At 50.9% G+C, this 17,353-nt stretch overlaps 1 protein-coding gene across 2 annotated transcripts in view; it reads left to right on the top strand.

Moving 5' to 3' along the window:
- Nucleotides 1–17,353, top strand: part of LOC137561485 (ciliary microtubule associated protein 1A) — a 138,573-nt gene that overhangs the window by 81,615 nt on the left and 39,605 nt on the right. For both annotated transcript variants that reach the window (XM_068272785.1, XM_068272788.1), the window contains exon 4: nt 9,051–9,152. In XM_068272785.1, coding sequence (XP_068128886.1) covers nt 9,051–9,152 — 102 coding nt within the window. The remainder of the gene's footprint in view (nt 1–9,050; nt 9,153–17,353) is intronic.

The following is a 17,353-nucleotide window of genomic DNA, read 5'->3' as shown; positions in this document are numbered from 1 at the left end:
GAGGATTTGCATAACGAATGTATGCAAATTCCCCAGCAAGAGAACAGACCAGAAACTTGCAATGGAAAGACAGGTCTCTGTTCCAGAGACCTGCAGCCCACAGACTAGAGGAATGGACAAACAGCTGTCTGCCTGTGCAGCCAGCTGAGCGGATCATCACAGTACCCCCCCTTCTAGGGATGGATTCCAGACATCCCTCAAGACTGGTAACATCACAAAACTCTAACTGAAGACTCATGAAGGTCAGGACAGCCCGACAAGGCCCAATTCCAGAGTCAGTCCATCCGAAACCGACCTCATCGGAAGCAGAAGCCACCGAAACATGCCCATCAGCACTACAAGTCTCAGCGTAACACCCATCAGGACTGTGGACACCAGAGAAGAAGCCATCGACACCCTCCAGACAATACCCACCACCTTCCAAGGAGCGTCCAAGAATACCAAACCTGCCGCAATACCTGTTCGAAGTGTCCCTTACAACACCAAAGCCATTGCTGATCGTATTCAGGGCACCAAGCAAAACCTTTCCCGGAATCTCCCAGAACGCCTTGAAGCTCCGCAGAGATCCCAAGAAGCCAGAACGCTCACCAGGCTCACATGGAGAACCACCAAGAACCCCTATGGAACCTATGATCATTCCAGACTCAAAATTAGCAGGACACCCATCAAGATCAGGACTTTCAGGGCCCACTTCTGGGCATGCAAGCAGGCAGGCTATATCAGAACATGTCTCCACTGAGGAAGCATCTGAGTACGCTGGTAACCGAGGCACACTTGGGCTTTCTGGGTCACAGAGCACATCGGGGTACACTAGTACAGGAGAAACCTCAGGACATGTCGGGGAACTGCCAACCTCAGAGTCCGACACGACAAGACCAAAACCAGTACCGGGCAGAAAATCATCACGAGTAAAGGTCACAGGTACTGGTCTTTCAAAAGAAGACTCAAATTCAGAATTTTCTGTAACTGTAATATCATCATTGACTACACATGAATGAAGCTCCACAAGAGCTGCAAAAGTAGTCAGCAAGGCAGCAATGCCTACTGAAGTGGGCAACACCTCAGAAGGACCTGGGGGGCAGGAGACATCTCCTTCAAGTTCTGCACCCTTTGGGAGGTACTCGGAGACCTTCAGATCATCAAACAAGACCTCAGGAACATCATTTTTCAAGTTGTCTAAGAAGGATTCTGTACTATCCATGTTACAGGGCAAAACTGGAACTTTACTTTGAGAACAGGGCAGATGTCCCAGGGAAGGTTCCACCATAAACTGAGACTGAATTTCATCATCATGAGTGGAACATACAGGAATATTCACTGGACCACACACTGACTCCCTAACTTTAATCTCGCTGCACCCAGAACTCTGCGTAGTAATCAAACTAGCTTGCAACTCCAAAACTGCAGAAAGACAGGTAAAAATAGCAGCAATACCTAGACGAGCCTCTAGGGGCAGGGCAGGAGATATTGTACAAGGCAATATTGACTCATCCAGAGTACTGGGTGGAGAGTCAATACTTTCTTCAGAATCAGACTCGCAAATGTCAATGCAAGTGGACATCATGCCTTCATTCATGGTACAGGGCAGGTTCAGAGAAAGCTTCTCTGGACAAGGCAAAGAAGCTTCAGCATCAGATTCGCAAAACCGAAGCGCTGTCTCACTCTTAGATTCGGCTAACAAGGTCGAATCCGAGGAGTCAGAACGCAAAATTTGCGGATCCACGATCGCTTTAGGTTGCGAAACTGACGCTTCCATATCGCAAACCTCCGCGATCTGCGGAGCAGACTGCAAGGCATCTAGGACAGAAACACTGGAGCAACTGTCATCAGGCAACAGGCCTGCACAGGTGCGAACAGAATAAGACATAGATTCATTTGCAAAAGAAGTGGCGACAACAACAGGAGAAACTTTATTAGACACATCAATCATTTTCTTAAAGTTGCATAACTTAGGAATTTTCCCCATGGCAGGCTCACAAACGGACGATCTTAGAGAACCTGAGGGAAAAAATCTGTCTTCCTTAGACACAGGACCACACAGACCTTTTGCAGCCATACGTGCGGTGGCGACATCAGACCGCACTGGTTCAACTTCCACACAAGCAACTGCTCTGAACGACTTGCACTCAGACTTCAAACACTCAGTTGCTTTGGGAAAGGGAATGCATTCAAAACTCACTTTCTTTAAATCCAGAGGATTGGAACAATCGTCCGCTGACAATGTGTTTTTAGCAGATTGAAGCGCATGTAGTTCATCCAAAATCATTCTCCACACGTCAAACAGCGGAGTCACAAAGTCAGAGATACATTCACCAGTCTTGATTAAAGTGCACGCAGACTCAATGCACGCATACAAAACTGCTTCGTTTTTAGAAAGGTAATGATTGTAAAACAATCTCCAATTACATTCCAATTCATAGACCAGGAGCTCGATCTCCCATTTCTCAAACGGGGGCTCCCATGCACACTTAACAAAGGATGAACAATCATAGTGCGCACAGTCTACAGATGGAACTGGAGCAGGAACAGAACGGGAATCTTTTACCTCTTTATTGGGATAAATTGATTGGTGTGTGTGTAATTCATCCAAAATGATCTGCCACACATACATCACCAGATCCACAACACACTCGTCACATTCATCAGAATCAATCAAAAGGCACACAGAGTCAAGACAATCGTTCAGGACATCTGCGCTTTTTGCGATGTAAAAATCGCAAAAGGCTTTCCAATCCAAATCAAATTCCTCCACCAAGGCCCCGATTTCCCATGAGGCAAATGGCGGTTCGAACAACCCAGTGTCTAAATAATCTCCATATGGGTGGGGATCAGGAACGAGAACAGATTTTTTAACTGCTTTAATATAGTGTGCGATCCTACCTATAACAGGATCCACATAAGCTTTGGATTGGGGCAAAAACCCTGGAAACTGATCAGCAGATGCATTATAAACATCATTATCATACTGCATGGTTTTGCCCATTTCAGACTTGACAGAAATAACCTCTCTATCTGTGGTTGCTAGGGGCAACGGATCTTTCCGCTGGGAAGCCTTCCTAGATCTTTTACGTTTAGACTTAGAGGCTTTGGATGGCTGCTTTGTGGATGAAAGAGTAGATGGAACAGCTGATTGAGCTGCTGACAACAACTCATTAAGGGGGTATGGTAATTGAGGTAATCTCAGCCAATTGTGAATTAAAAAGGCCAAGAATTCCAGGGGTCTTTGGCTCAGGGTGGTATGATCTAACACATCATAAGCCCACATTGACATTTCGCCCCCCAACAGAATGTAGACCATTTGGGGGGCCCAGGTAGACACTGGGGTGCATTGGAATTCACGGTTCGCTAACAGTTTCATACACTCAGACAAAAATTCGTCTGCTGATTCAGGTTCAAGTTTTTTAAATCTCTTAAAGGTACAAGAGCCATATTCGACAAAATCGTACAAATCGGAAATTCCGTCTACACTGGGGTTTTGGGTTAGGCTGGTCATTCTGTCACGATTGTGGAACTTTCCCCGTGATCAGCGCACAACGCGTGCGCTGACACGGCGGAGATCCTCCACAAGCGTATAATTTGCAGGAACCCAGCAAAAGGTGCTACGCACCTGTAGAGGGAAATTCCTGTCGGCAGATGGTGCTGGGGAGTGCAGAGGAACCAATCCTCTGTACCTCCACAAATGCCAGACAGGAATTGTACGAAGCGCAGAACGCAATCGCAAGAGAGGCGATTGCGAATGAGATTGAGCAAAAGGGATAGGTTGTATGTGTGTGCGCCAATCCAGTCGCCACTCCGCGACCGCGCACACACACAACAGCAGATACGAAATAGGAACGCGATCGCGAGAGGTGCGATCGCGAGACGTGACACAAGGCAGAATAGAATACAAGGGTAGCAAAGGCACAGCAAATACAATAAGGAGATACGGAAAACAACAACCGCAAACACCGCACTCATTCGCAACAGTGCACGCGGTTATGCGCGATCTCCACGTGATAAGCACAATAGAGACAAGCACGCCTAACTAACCATAAACAGACAAATATGAAACAGGGGACGCGAGCGCTTGCTTAACGGTTACCTCACCGAGCCTGTAGCAAGCGCAGCGGACAAGACAGACACACGAAAAACAAGAACTAGGCAGGAAGGATCCACCGCTCTTCCGCCAGAGCAAGTGTGATCCAAGCAGGAACATAGATCAGAAAGATCCACAGCCGCTAACGCTAGCGGCTAGTGCGATCTCAGCAAGACAGAACGATTCGCTATCAACCGCCGTTGGTGACAGCGCAATCGCGACCGACAAGACAGAACAGAAGGATCCCCAGCGCTCGCACAAAGTAGCTAGCGCGATCCCAGGAAACAGAACAGAAGGATCCCCAGCGCTAGCACAAAGTAGCTAGCGCGATCCCAGGGAACAGAACAGAAGAGATAGCTGGTAGCAACCGCTGCACCAGCTATACTCCAAGAACAGAGATCAGAACCATTTCCTGTCGACCACCGTTGGGACAGGACAATGGCAACAGGCAAGACAAGACAGAACAGGCAATACAGATAATACAACCTGACTGGGCTAGAAGGGAAGCCTAAAGCAACCCCCAGGAATTAACTATACTAGATAGCAATGGCTGACACTCCACCAGTGTCCATCAGGAACAGACCATGGAAAGGAAATGACCAGCAAAGCCTTCTGGGAAACATAAAGCTCTTATAGTGCCAGTCATCAAAGAAGGCAGGTAGAGGATTTGCATAACGAATGTATGCAAATTCCCCAGCAAGAGAACAGACCAGAAACTTGCAATGGAAAGACAGGTCTCTGTTCCAGAGACCTGCAGCCCACAGACTAGAGGAATGGACAAACAGCTGTCTGCCTGTGCAGCCAGCTGAGCGGATCATCACACAGAGATGTCATCTCCCTGTTTGGTGGGTCATCCAGGACATCGTCTCCACTCGCATTCTGTGGCGGGAGCGATTCCTCCTCTGGCGTGTCGTGAGCTGCATCCGCTGGTGGTGAAGCACAGGCTTGCTCTGCCTCATCATACTCCTCGAGCGCACGAACTAACTGCTCCTTAGTCTGGCCGCTCACCGTCTCGATGCCTCTGTGCTCACACAGGTTGAGTAGTATGTCTTTGCTTTGCCTTGCATAGCTGGATGCTTTCTGAGCCATTGTGTTGCAAAATAAAAAGAAAAAGGGGGAGGGGAAAGCAACAATACCAAGTGTGTACCTTTGTGAAAAAAACGTATATAGATTCTGCACTGAGTAGACTTCTGTAGGCTAGTTGCTTCTAGCAAGCTTCCAGCCTTTAGTACTCAGAATAGCGAGCTAAACTGCGTACTAATGTACTAAACGATCCCACTGCTGCCAGCCAATTATGTCAGGAACCGGCCCGCGGCACGCCTGCATATACGGTTCCCGACTGCGGGTTTGACCAGATCAAGCGGGGTGCAGCCTTATTCAAGCTACAAACAAGGCTGGGACCCCTCAACACACTTCCCACTGCCACCACTAGCCGTTGCTAGACATGTCCACTCAGCTGTCAATTGCTCAACACGCAATCTGCGTTTTTGTATTCGTGTCGTGTCAGCTTTGCGCTTTAGGCCGAATACGGGAACGCCACGCACGTACAATTGCAATCTTACACTGTAGTGAAGCAAAACCACTAACAGTCGTTCCGAACAATACTGTTAGCCACTCTGTTGTCAAGCTACTCGCACTGGTGTTTTCGTACGTTGGGTCAGCTGCGCGCTTTAGGCCAACGTATGACAAATGCCCCACATGCAATACAATCACAATCTTATACGGTAGGGTTGCTCAAACATACAATTAGGCATGGCCTTATTTGCCCTTCAGTCTCTTCTAGGCTATGAGTGTTAGTTTAGTACAGCAGAAGTCAAGTTTATTAAATAACAGTTTAATATTCCAGGAAAAAAGTGGAACTATGCAGAAAATAATATATACAAAAAATTACAAAAAACAAAATAAACATTAGAGTTAAAAACCAAAGTTACACACAAGGACAGTTGCGTAAAATAAACGGGGGGAAAAAGAACCTTACAAGCATAGGTTAGAACGTTTTTTGACGGGAGGACGCCGTTTTTTCGACCAGGAGTCGAGATCATCCCTAGCTATGCGCTACCTCCAGGAGAAGATTCTTTCTAGGCATCTGGCCCTGCTTTTTATACTGTGAGATACGCCTGGAGGCTGCAACTTCCTTGGGAAGGGGAGGAACTGGTTTTAAAAGTGTATTTCACAGCAGATCAAAGGTGGGGACCTGACTGCTCTTGGCATAAGAAGCCATTTCCTGGCCAGAGGCAGTTTCTTGCCCAAAGACTAACGCAATTTCCCCGTTTGTGACATCACAGTCTGCCGAGCCACTTGTCACATCTGGGCTAGCTGTCACATGCAAATTTCCAGGCTTTTGATCTTTACAGAGATTTCCCATCCCCAGGTGACAACTTGAGCAAGGCTTTCATTTTCCAGCAGGATATCATATGTAAAGTCCTGGCTCAGGCTGGTGTGAGCGCGTACGTTAAAAAGGGGCGATGGGAAAAAAGGGCGCCGGGTTTTTAACGAGAAACATGGATTACGTTTAAAAATGTATTTCGTTTAAAAGTAATGTTTTTAAACGTTATAAATCATTAAATAATGTGTATTAAATCGGCAATTGTAAAAACCGTTAATCTTTCGTTTAAATAATGAAACGCATAATAACGTTTAAAAAAAAAATTACTAAGTAACCCTCCCTGTACCTACCCCTAACCCCTAGACCCCCCTGTTGATGCCTAAACCTAAGACCCCCCCTGTTGGTGCCTAAGTAACCCTCCCTGTACCTACCCCTAACCCCTAGACCCCCCTGTTAGTGCCTAAACCTAAGACCCCCCCTGTTGGTGCCTAAACCTAAGACCCCCCTGTTAGTGCCTAAACCTAAGACCCCCCTGTTGGTGCCTAAACCTAAGACCCCCCTGTTGGTGCCTAAACCTAAGACCCCCTGTTGGTGCCTAAACCTAAGACCCCCCTGTTGGTGCCTAAACCTAAGACCCCCCTTTTGGTGCCTAAACCTAAGACCCCCTGTTGGTGCCTAAACCTAAGACCCCCCTGTTGGTGCCTAAACCTAAGACCCCCCTGTTGGTGCCTAAACCTAAGACCCCCCTGTTATTTTTTTCGTTTAAAAATAATGTAAAAAAAAAAAAAAATGTTTTTCGTTTAAAAATAATGTTTGGGAAAAATATTGTACTGGTTTTCGTTTAAAAATAATATTTAAACATGTATAAATCATTAAATAATGTGTAATCATGAGAAACAGTAATAAAACATTAAGTCTCCGGGCGCCGCTTTTAAAACGTTAGTTTTCTCCGGCGCCCTTTTTTCCTACCGGGCGCCCATTAAACGATATTTATTATAGAAGTGAATGGCGGCGCCCGATTTGTCCACTAGCCTCAGGCGCCCGAATTTACTGTTTCCGGTGTGAGCTGCTTCAACGCATACTGCAGCCAGTCCAGGTGACAATTGCTCCCAAGCACAATACGCCTCTGAGACATTATTCAGACAACAGGGTCTGACCACCTGTGTAGGCTTCAAAGCCACTGTCTGATTAAGGGTTTCCTAATTAGAAGCAGACAAAGATAGAGCTAATTTACATTATATAAGGATCTCCAGGAAGCTACTGCCAAACCTTCAAAGCCAGACTGGCTGACATAACTACACCTCTGACATAATATACAGCAGATAGAAAAATGGAAATATACTCCTGTATTATCCCAACATCATAAGCACCCCAGTATATCACCACACCCACCACTACACCACCCTGCTGCCCACCACCACACCACCGTGCTGCCCACCACTACCCCACCCTGCTACCCAACACCACACCACCCTGCTGCCCACCACTACACCACCGTGCTGCCCACCACTACCCCACCCTGCTACCCAACACCACACCACCCTGCTGCCCACCACCACACCACCGTGCTGCCCACCACTACACCCCCGTGCTGCGCACCACTACCCCACCGTGCTGCCCACCACTACACCACCCTGCTGCCCACCACTACACCACTGTGCTACGCACCACTACCCCACCGTGCTGCCCACCACTACACCACCCTTCTGCCCACCACTACACCACCCTGCTGCCCACCACTACCCCACCGTGCTGCCCAACACTACACCACCTTGTTGCCCACCACTACACAACCCGGCTGCCCACCACTACCCCACTGTGCTGCCCACCACTACCCCACCGTGCTGCCCAACACTTCACCGCCCTGCTGCCCACCACTACACCGCCCTGCTGCCCACCACTACACCTCCATACTGCCCACCACTACATCACCGTACTGCCCACCACTACGCCACCGTGCTGCGCACCACTACACCACCATGCTGCCCACCACTACCCCACCGTGCTGCGCAACCACTACCCCACCGTGCTGCCCACCACTACACCTCCCTGCTGCCCACCACTACACCACCCTGCTGCCCACCACTACCCCACCGTGCTGCCCAACACTACACCACCCTGCTGCCCACCACTACACCACCCTGCTGCCCACCACCACACCACCATGCTGCCCACCACTACACCACCGTGCTGCCCACCACTACACCACCCTGCTGCCCACCACCACACCACCGTACTGCCCACCACTACACCTCCATGCTGCCCACCACTACACCACACTGCTGCCCACCACTACCCCACCGTGCTGCCCACCACTACACCGCCCTGCTGCCCACCACCACACCACCGTGCTGCCCACCACCACACCACCATGCTGCCCACCACTACACCACCGTGCTGCCCACCACCACACCACCATGCTGCCCACCACTACACCACCGTGCTGCCCACCACTACACCACCCTGCTGCCCACCACTACACCTCCGTACTGCCCAACACTACACCACCGTACTGCCCACCACTACACCACCGTGCTGCCCACCACTTCACCACCGTGCTGCCCACCACTACACCACCGTGCTGCCCACCACTACACCACCATGCTACACATTTCCCACAATGATGTGTCTCAATGTTTCCTCTGACAGGAAGTTACTCCCCGGAACGTGCTGGAAAATCTGCCTATCGCTCCGCCCCCATATACTCACTGGGGACCCGGACCAAGACTTTCAGCAACGATCAGACCCCTGGTAAGTGATAATCATATGCTGGGTGCAGGGCTAGGGGTGTCACATGGTCAGACCCCTGGTAAGTGAAAATCCTATGCTGGGTGCAGGGCTGGGGGTGTCACATGGTCAGACCCCTGGTAAGTGATAATCCTATGCTGGGTGCAGGGCTGGGGGTGTCACATGGTCAGACCCCCGGTAAGTAATAATCCTATGCTGGGTGCAGGGCTGGGGGTGTCACATGATCAGACCCCCGGTAAGTGATAATCCTATGCTGGGTGCAGGGCTGGGGGTGTCACATGGTCAGACCCCTGGTAAGTGATAATCCTATGCTGGGTGCAGGGCTGGGGGTGTCACATGGTCAGACCCCTGGTAAATAATAATCCTATGCTGGGTGCAGGGCTGGGGGTGTCACATGATCAGACCCCTGGTAAGTGATACTCCTATGCTGGGTGCAGGGCTGGGGGTGTCACATGGTCAGACCCCTGGTAAGTGATACTCCTATGCTGGGTGCAGGGCTGGGGGTGTCACATGGTCAGACCCCTGGTAAGTGATACTCCTATGCTGGGTGCAGGGCTGGGGGTGTCACATGGTCAGACCCCCGGTAAGTGATAATCCTATGCTGGGTGCAGGGCTGGGGGTGTCACATGGTCAGACCCCCGGTAAGTAATAATCCTATGCTGGGTGCAGGGCTGGGGGTGTCACATGGTCAGACCCCCGGTAAGTAATAATCCTATGCTGGGTGCAGGGCTGGGGGTGTCACATGATCAGACCCCCGGTAAGTGATAATCCTATGCTGGGTGCAGGGCTGGGGGTGTCACATGGTCAGACCCCTGGTAAGTGATAATCCTATGCTGGGTGCAGGGCTGGGGGTGTCACATGATCAGACCCCCGGTAAGTGATAATCCTATGCTGGGTGCAGGGCTGGGGGTGTCACATGGTCAGACCCCCGGTAAGTGATAATCCTATGCTGGGTGCAGGGCTGGGGGTGTCACATGGTCAGACCCCCGGTAAGTGATAATCCTATGCTGGGTGCAGGGCTGGAGGTGTCACATGGTCAGACCCCCGGTAAGTGATAATCCTATGCTGGGTGCAGGGCTGGAGGTGTCACATGGTCAGAACCCTGGTAAGTGATAATCCTATGCTGGGTGCAGGGCTGGAGGTGTCACATGGTCAGACCCCTGGTAAGTGATAATCCTATGCTGGGTGCAGGGCTGGGGGTGTCACATGGTCAGACCCCCGGTAAGTGATAATCCTATGCTGGGTGCAGGGCTGGGGGTGTCACATGGTCAGACCCCTGGTAAGTGATAATCCTATGCTGGGTGCAGGGCTGGGGGTGTCACATGGTCAGACCCCCGGTAAGTGATAATCCTATGCTGGGTGCAGGGCTGGGGGTGTCACATGGTCAGACCCCTGGTAAGTGATAATCCTATGCTGGGTGCAGGGCTGGGGGTGTCACATGGTCAGACCCCTGGTAAGTGATAATCCTATGCTGGGTGCAGGGCTGGAGGTGTCACATGGTCAGACCCCTGGTAAGTGATAATCCTATGCTGGGTGCAGGGCTGGGGGTGTCACATGGTCAGACCCCCGGTAAGTGATAATCCTATGCTGGGTGCAGGGCTGGGGGTGTCACATGGTCAGACCCCCGGTAAGTGATAATCCTATGCTGGGTGCAGGGCTGGGGGTGTCACATGGTCAGACCCCCGGTAAGTGATAATCCTATGCTGGGTGCAGGGCTGGGGGTGTCACATGGTCAGACCCCTGGTAAGTGATAATCCTATGCTGGGTGCAGGGCTGGGGGTGTCACATGGTCAGACCCCCGGTAAGTGATAATCCTATGCTGGGTGCAGGGCTGGGGGTGTCACATGGTCAGACCCCTGGTAAGTGATAATCCTATGCTGGGTGCAGGGCTGGGGGTGTCACATGGTCAGACCCCCGGTAAGTGATACTCCTATGCTGGGTGCAGGGCTGGGGGTGTCACATGGTCAGACCCCCGGTAAGTGATACTCCTATGCTGGGTGCAGGGCTGGGGGTGTCACATGGTCAGACCCCCGGTAAGTGATAATCCTATGCTGGGTGCAGGGCTGGGGGTGTCACATGGTCAGACCCCCGGTAAGTGATACTCCTATGCTGGGTGCAGGGCTGGAGGTGTCACATGGTCAGAACCCTGGTAAGTGATAATCCTATGCTGGGTGCAGGGCTGGGGGTGTCACATGGTCAGACCCCTGGTAAGTGATAATCCTATGCTGGGTGCAGGGCTGGGGGTGTCACATGGTCAGACCCCCGGTAAGTGATAATCCTATGCTGGGTGCAGGGCTGGAGGTGTCACATGGTCAGAACCCTGGTAAGTGATAATCCTATGCTGGGTGCAGGGCTGGGGGTGTCACATGGTCAGACCCCCGGTAAGTGATAATCCTATGCTGGGTGCAGGGCTGGGGGTGTCACATGGTCAGACCCCTGGTAAGTGATAATCCTATGCTGGGTGCAGGGCTGGGGGTGTCACATGGTCAGACCCCCGGTAAGTGATAATCCTATGCTGGGTGCAGGGCTGGGGGTGTCACATGGTCAGACCCCTGGTAAGTGATAATCCTATGCTGGGTGCAGGGCTGGGGGTGTCACATGGTCAGACCCCTGGTAAGTGATAATCCTATGCTGGGTGCAGGGCTGGGGGTGTCACATGGTCAGACCCCCGGTAAGTGATAATCCTATGCTGGGTGCAGGGCTGGGGGTGTCACATGGTCAGACCCCTGGTAAGTGATAATCCTATGCTGGGTGCAGGGCTGGGGGTGTCACATGGTCAGACCCCTGGTAAGTGATAATCCTATGCTGGGTGCAGGGCTGGGGGTGTCACATGGTCAGACCCCCGGTAAGTGATAATCCTATGCTGGGTGCAGGGCTGGGGGTGTCACATGGTCAGACCCCTGGTAAGTGATAATCCTATGCTGGGTGCAGGGCTGGGGGTGTCACATGGTCAGACCCCTGGTAAGTGATAATCCTATGCTGGGTGCAGGGCTGGGGGTGTCACATGGTCAGACCCCTGGTAAGTGATAATCCTATGCTGGGTGCAGGGCTGGGGGTGTCACATGGTCAGACCCCCGGTAAGTGATAATCCTATGCTGGGTGCAGGGCTGGGGGTGTCACATGGTCAGACCCCTGGTAAGTGATAATCCTATGCTGGGTGCAGGGCTGGGGGTGTCACATGGTCAGACCCCTGGTAAGTGATAATCCTATGCTGGGTGCAGGGCTGGGGGTGTCACATGGTCAGACCCCTGGTAAGTGATAATCCTATGCTGGGTGCAGGGCTGGGGGTGTCACATGGTCAGACCCCCGGTAAGTGAAAATCCTATGCTGGGTGCAGGGCTGGGGGTGTCACATGATCAGACCCCCGGTAAGTAATAATCCTATGCTGGGTGCAGGGCTGGGGGTGTCACATGATCAGAAACCCTTATTTATAGACCTATATAACAAGACGGTGTGTCAGCTGACTGATTGCCTTGCTTCCTCTGCTCTCTATACCTCCTGGCTATGATTTATCATAATTTATATACCCAAGAGAGTTGCCAAATACATTTTTGTTCTCATTGTGACATGGAGAGGAACCCAGAAACAACAGGGATGAGCAAAATCATTGCCAAACTTCTGTGTGTCATCACAAGAATGTCATACATGTGAGACAGGCATTTGTAGTGCTTCCATAGGGCTCGATTCACAAAGCAGTGCAAACCCAGTTAGAGACTTTAGGCGGGATAACCATTGCACCACGCTGGTGAAAAGCCAGTTTAGGGGCTCGATTCACCAAGCGGTGCAAAGTGTTAGCACCGTGGTGAAAAGGCCCTTATCACGCCTAAAGTCAATTTAGGCATGATAAGAAGAAACTCGCGCGAAGTTGCCGCGCGTACGCGCGTAAGAGCGCGCGCAACACCCGACGCTTCGCGCGAAGCTCCCATTAAGCCCTATGGGACTTTGCGCGCGAACGCGCTTACGCGCGGTAACTTCGCGCGAAGAGCAGGAAAAATTGGTGATAACTCAGTGGTGAAAAGGTCATCACGCCTAAAGTCTTTTAGGCGTGATAACTGGGTTATCACCGCTTTGTGAATCGAGGCCTAGGTGTGATAAGTTTAGGCATGCTAAGTTTAGATACGTTTAGATCGCTTGCAAAGTCCCGCACGCAAAGCAGCGCCATTAAACTTTATATGAAGTGCACCAGACTTTGCTAGCGTAAAACATTTGATCAGCTGTGCACTGCGGTGCTAACGCAGTTGGCGCTTAAACTTATCACACCTAAACTTATCACACCTAAACTTATCATGCCTGAACCGAGTTTAGGCATGATAAAGGACTTTTCACCAGGGTGCTAACTGTTAGCACCGCTTTGTGAATCAGGCCCTATGTATTGTAGTGCTGCAGTAGTGTGAGCAGTGTGCTGTGATTTGCAGGCTACGTGTTGTAGTGCTGCAGTAGTGTGAGCAGTGTGCTGTGATATGCAGGCTACGTGTTGTAGTGCTGCAGTAGTGTGAGCAGTGTGCTGTGATATGCAGGCTACGTGTTGTAGTGCTGCAGTAGTGTGAGCAGTGTGCTGTCATATGCAGCCTACATGTTGTAGTGCTGCAGTAGTGTGAGCAGTGTGCTGTGATATGCAGCCTACGTGTGTAGTGCTGCAGTAGTGTGAGCAGTGTGCTGTGATATACAGCCGAAGTGTTGTAGTGCTGCAGTAGTGTGAGCATTGTGCTGTGATATGCAGCCTACGTGTTTGTAGTGCTGCAGTAGTGTGAGCAGTGTGCTGTGATATGCAGCCTACGTGTTGTAGTGCTGCAGTAGTGTGAGCAGTGTGCTGTGATATGCAGCCTACGTGTTTGTAGTGCTGCAGTAGTGTGAGCAGTGTGCTGTGATATGCAGCCTACGTGTTGTAGTGCTGCAGTAGTGTGAGCAGTGTGCTGTGATATGCAGGCTACATGTTTGTAGTGCTGCAGTACTGTGAGCAGTGTGCTGTGATATGCAGGCTACGTGTTTGTAGTGCTGCAGTAGTGTGAGCAGTGTGCTGTGATATGCAGGCTACGTGTTGTAGTGCTGCAGTAGTGTGAGCAGTGTGCTGTGATATGCAGGCTACATGTTTGTAGTGCTGCAGTAGTGTGAGCAGTGTGCTGTGATATGCAGGCTACGTGTTTGTAGTGCTGCAGTAGTGTGAGCAGTGTGCTGTGATATGCAGCCTACGTGTTTGTAGTGCTGCAGTAGTGTGAGCAGTGTGCTGTGATATGCAGCCTACGTGTGTAGTGCTGCAGTAGTGTGAGCAGTGTGCTGTGATATGCAGCCTGCCTGTTGTAGTGCTGCAGTAGTGTGAGCAGTGTGCTGTGATATGCAGGCTACGTGTTGTAGTGCTGCAGTAGTGTGAGCAGTGTGCTGTGATATGCAGGCTACGTGTTTGTAGTGCTGCAGTAGTGTGAGCAGTGTGCTGTGATATGCAGCCTACGTGTGTAGTGCTGCAGTACTGTGAGCAGTGTGCTGTGATATGCAGCCTGCCTGTTGTAGTGCTGCAGTAGTGTGAGCAGTGTGCTGTGATATGCAGCCTACGTGTTGTAGTGCTGCAGTAGTGTGAGCAGTGTGCTGTGATATGCAGCCTACGTGTTGTAGTGCTGCAGTAGTGTGAGCAGTGTGCTGTGATATGCAGCCTACGTGTTGTAGTGCTGCAGTAGTGTGAGCAGTGTGCTGTGATATGCAGGCTACGTGTTGTAGTGCTGCAGTAGTGTGAGCAGTGTGCTGTGATATGCAGCCTACGTGTTGTAGTGCTGCAGTAGTGTGAGCAGTGTGCTGTGATATGCAGTCTACGTGTTGTAGTGCTGCAGTAGTGTGAGCAGTGTGCTGTGATATGCAGCCTTCGTGTTGTAGTGCTGCAGTAGTGTGAGCAGTGTGCTGTGATATGCAGCCTACGTGTTGTAGTGCTGCAGTAGTGTGAGCAGTGTGCTGTGATATGCAGCCTACGTGTTTGTAGTGCTGCAGTAGTGTGAGCAGTGTGCTGTGATATGCAGCCTACGTGTTGTAGTGCTGCAGTAGTGTGAGCAGTGTGCTGTGATATGCAGGCTACGTGTTTGTAGTGCTGCAGTAGTGTGAGCAGTGTGCTGTGATATGCAGCCTACGTGTTGTAGTGCTGCAGTAGTGTGAGCAGTGTGCTGTGATATGCAGCCTACGTGTTTGTAGTGCTGCAGTAGTGTGAGCAGTGTGCTGTGATATGCAGCCTACGTGTGTAGTGCTGCAGTAGTGTGAGCAGTGTGCTGTGATATGCAGCCTACGTGTTTGTAGTGCTGCAGTAGTGTGAGCAGTGTGCTGTGATATGCAGCCTACGTGTTGTAGTGCTGTAGTAGTGTGAGCAGTGTGCTGTGATATGCAGCCTACGTGTTGTAGTGCTGCAGTAGTGTGAGCAGTGTGCTGTGATATGCAGGCTACGTGTTGTAGTGCTGCAGTAGTGTGAGCAGTGTGCTGTGATATGCAGCCTATGTGTTGTAGTGCTGCAGTAGTGTGAGCAGTGTGCTGTGATATGCAGCCTACGTGTTTGTAGTGCTGCAGTAGTGTGAGCAGTGTGCTGTGATATGTAGCCTACGTGTTGTAGTGCTGCAGTAGTGTGAGCAGTGTGCTGTGATATGCAGGCTACGTGTTGTAGTGCTGCAGTAGTGTGAGCAGTGTGCTGTCATATGCAGCCTACATGTTGTAGTGCTGCAGTAGTGTGAGCAGTGTGCTGTGATATGCAGCCTACGTGTGTAGTGCTGCAGTAGTGTGAGCAGTGTGCTGTGATATACAGCCGAAGTGTTGTAGTGCTGCAGTAGTGTGAGCATTGTGCTGTGATATGCAGCCTACGTGTTTGTAGTGCTGCAGTAGTGTGAGCAGTGTGCTGTGATATGCAGCCTACGTGTTGTAGTGCTGCAGTAGTGTGAGCAGTGTGCTGTGATATGCAGCCTACGTGTTTGTAGTGCTGCAGTAGTGTGAGCAGTGTGCTGTGATATGCAGCCTACGTGTTGTAGTGCTGCAGTAGTGTGAGCAGTGTGCTGTGATATGCAGGCTACATGTTTGTAGTGCTGCAGTACTGTGAGCAGTGTGCTGTGATATGCAGGCTACGTGTTTGTAGTGCTGCAGTAGTGTGAGCAGTGTGCTGTGATATGCAGGCTACGTGTTGTAGTGCTGCAGTAGTGTGAGCAGTGTGCTGTGATATGCAGGCTACATGTTTGTAGTGCTGCAGTAGTGTGAGCAGTGTGCTGTGATATGCAGGCTACGTGTTTGTAGTGCTGCAGTAGTGTGAGCAGTGTGCTGTGATATGCAGCCTACGTGTTTGTAGTGCTGCAGTAGTGTGAGCAGTGTGCTGTGATATGCAGCCTACGTGTGTAGTGCTGCAGTAGTGTGAGCAGTGTGCTGTGATATGCAGCCTGCCTGTTGTAGTGCTGCAGTAGTGTGAGCAGTGTGCTGTGATATGCAGGCTACGTGTTTGTAGTGCTGCAGTAGTGTGAGCAGTGTGCTGTGATATGCAGCCTGCCTGTTGTAGTGCTGCAGTAGTGTGAGCAGTGTGCTGTGATATGCAGGCTACGTGTTGTAGTGCTGCAGTAGTGTGAGCAGTGTGCTGTGATATGCAGGCTACGTGTTTGTAGTGCTGCAGTAGTGTGAGCAGTGTGCTGTGATATGCAGCCTACGTGTGTAGTGCTGCAGTACTGTGAGCAGTGTGCTGTGATATGCAGCCTGCCTGTTGTAGTGCTGCAGTAGTGTGAGCAGTGTGCTGTGATATGCAGCCTACGTGTTGTAGTGCTGCAGTAGTGTGAGCAGTGTGCTGTGATATGCAGCCTACGTGTTGTAGTGCTGCAGTAGTGTGAGCAGTGTGCTGTGATATGCAGCCTACGTGTTGTAGTGCTGCAGTAGTGTGAGCAGTGTGCTGTGATATGCAGGCTACGTGTTGTAGTGCTGCAGTAGTGTGAGCAGTGTGCTGTGATATGCAGCCTACGTGTTGTAGTGCTGCAGTAGTGTGAGCAGTGTGCTGTGATATGCAGTCTACGTGTTGTAGTGCTGCAGTAGTGTGAGCAGTGTGCTGTGATATGCAGCCTTCGTGTTGTAGTGCTGCAGTAGTGTGAGCAGTGTGCTGTGATATGCAGCCTACGTGTTGTAGTGCTGCAGTAGTGTGAGCAGTGTGCTGTGATATGCAGCCTACGTGTTTGTAGTGCTGCAGTAGTGTGAGCAGTGTGCTGTGATATGCA

Source organism: Hyperolius riggenbachi, chromosome 1 (assembly GCF_040937935.1).
Source record: "Hyperolius riggenbachi isolate aHypRig1 chromosome 1, aHypRig1.pri, whole genome shotgun sequence".
NCBI lineage: Eukaryota > Metazoa > Chordata > Amphibia > Anura > Hyperoliidae > Hyperolius > Hyperolius riggenbachi.
The sequence above is the reverse complement of the archived record's forward strand: the minus strand, read 5'-3'. Positions and strand labels throughout refer to the sequence as shown.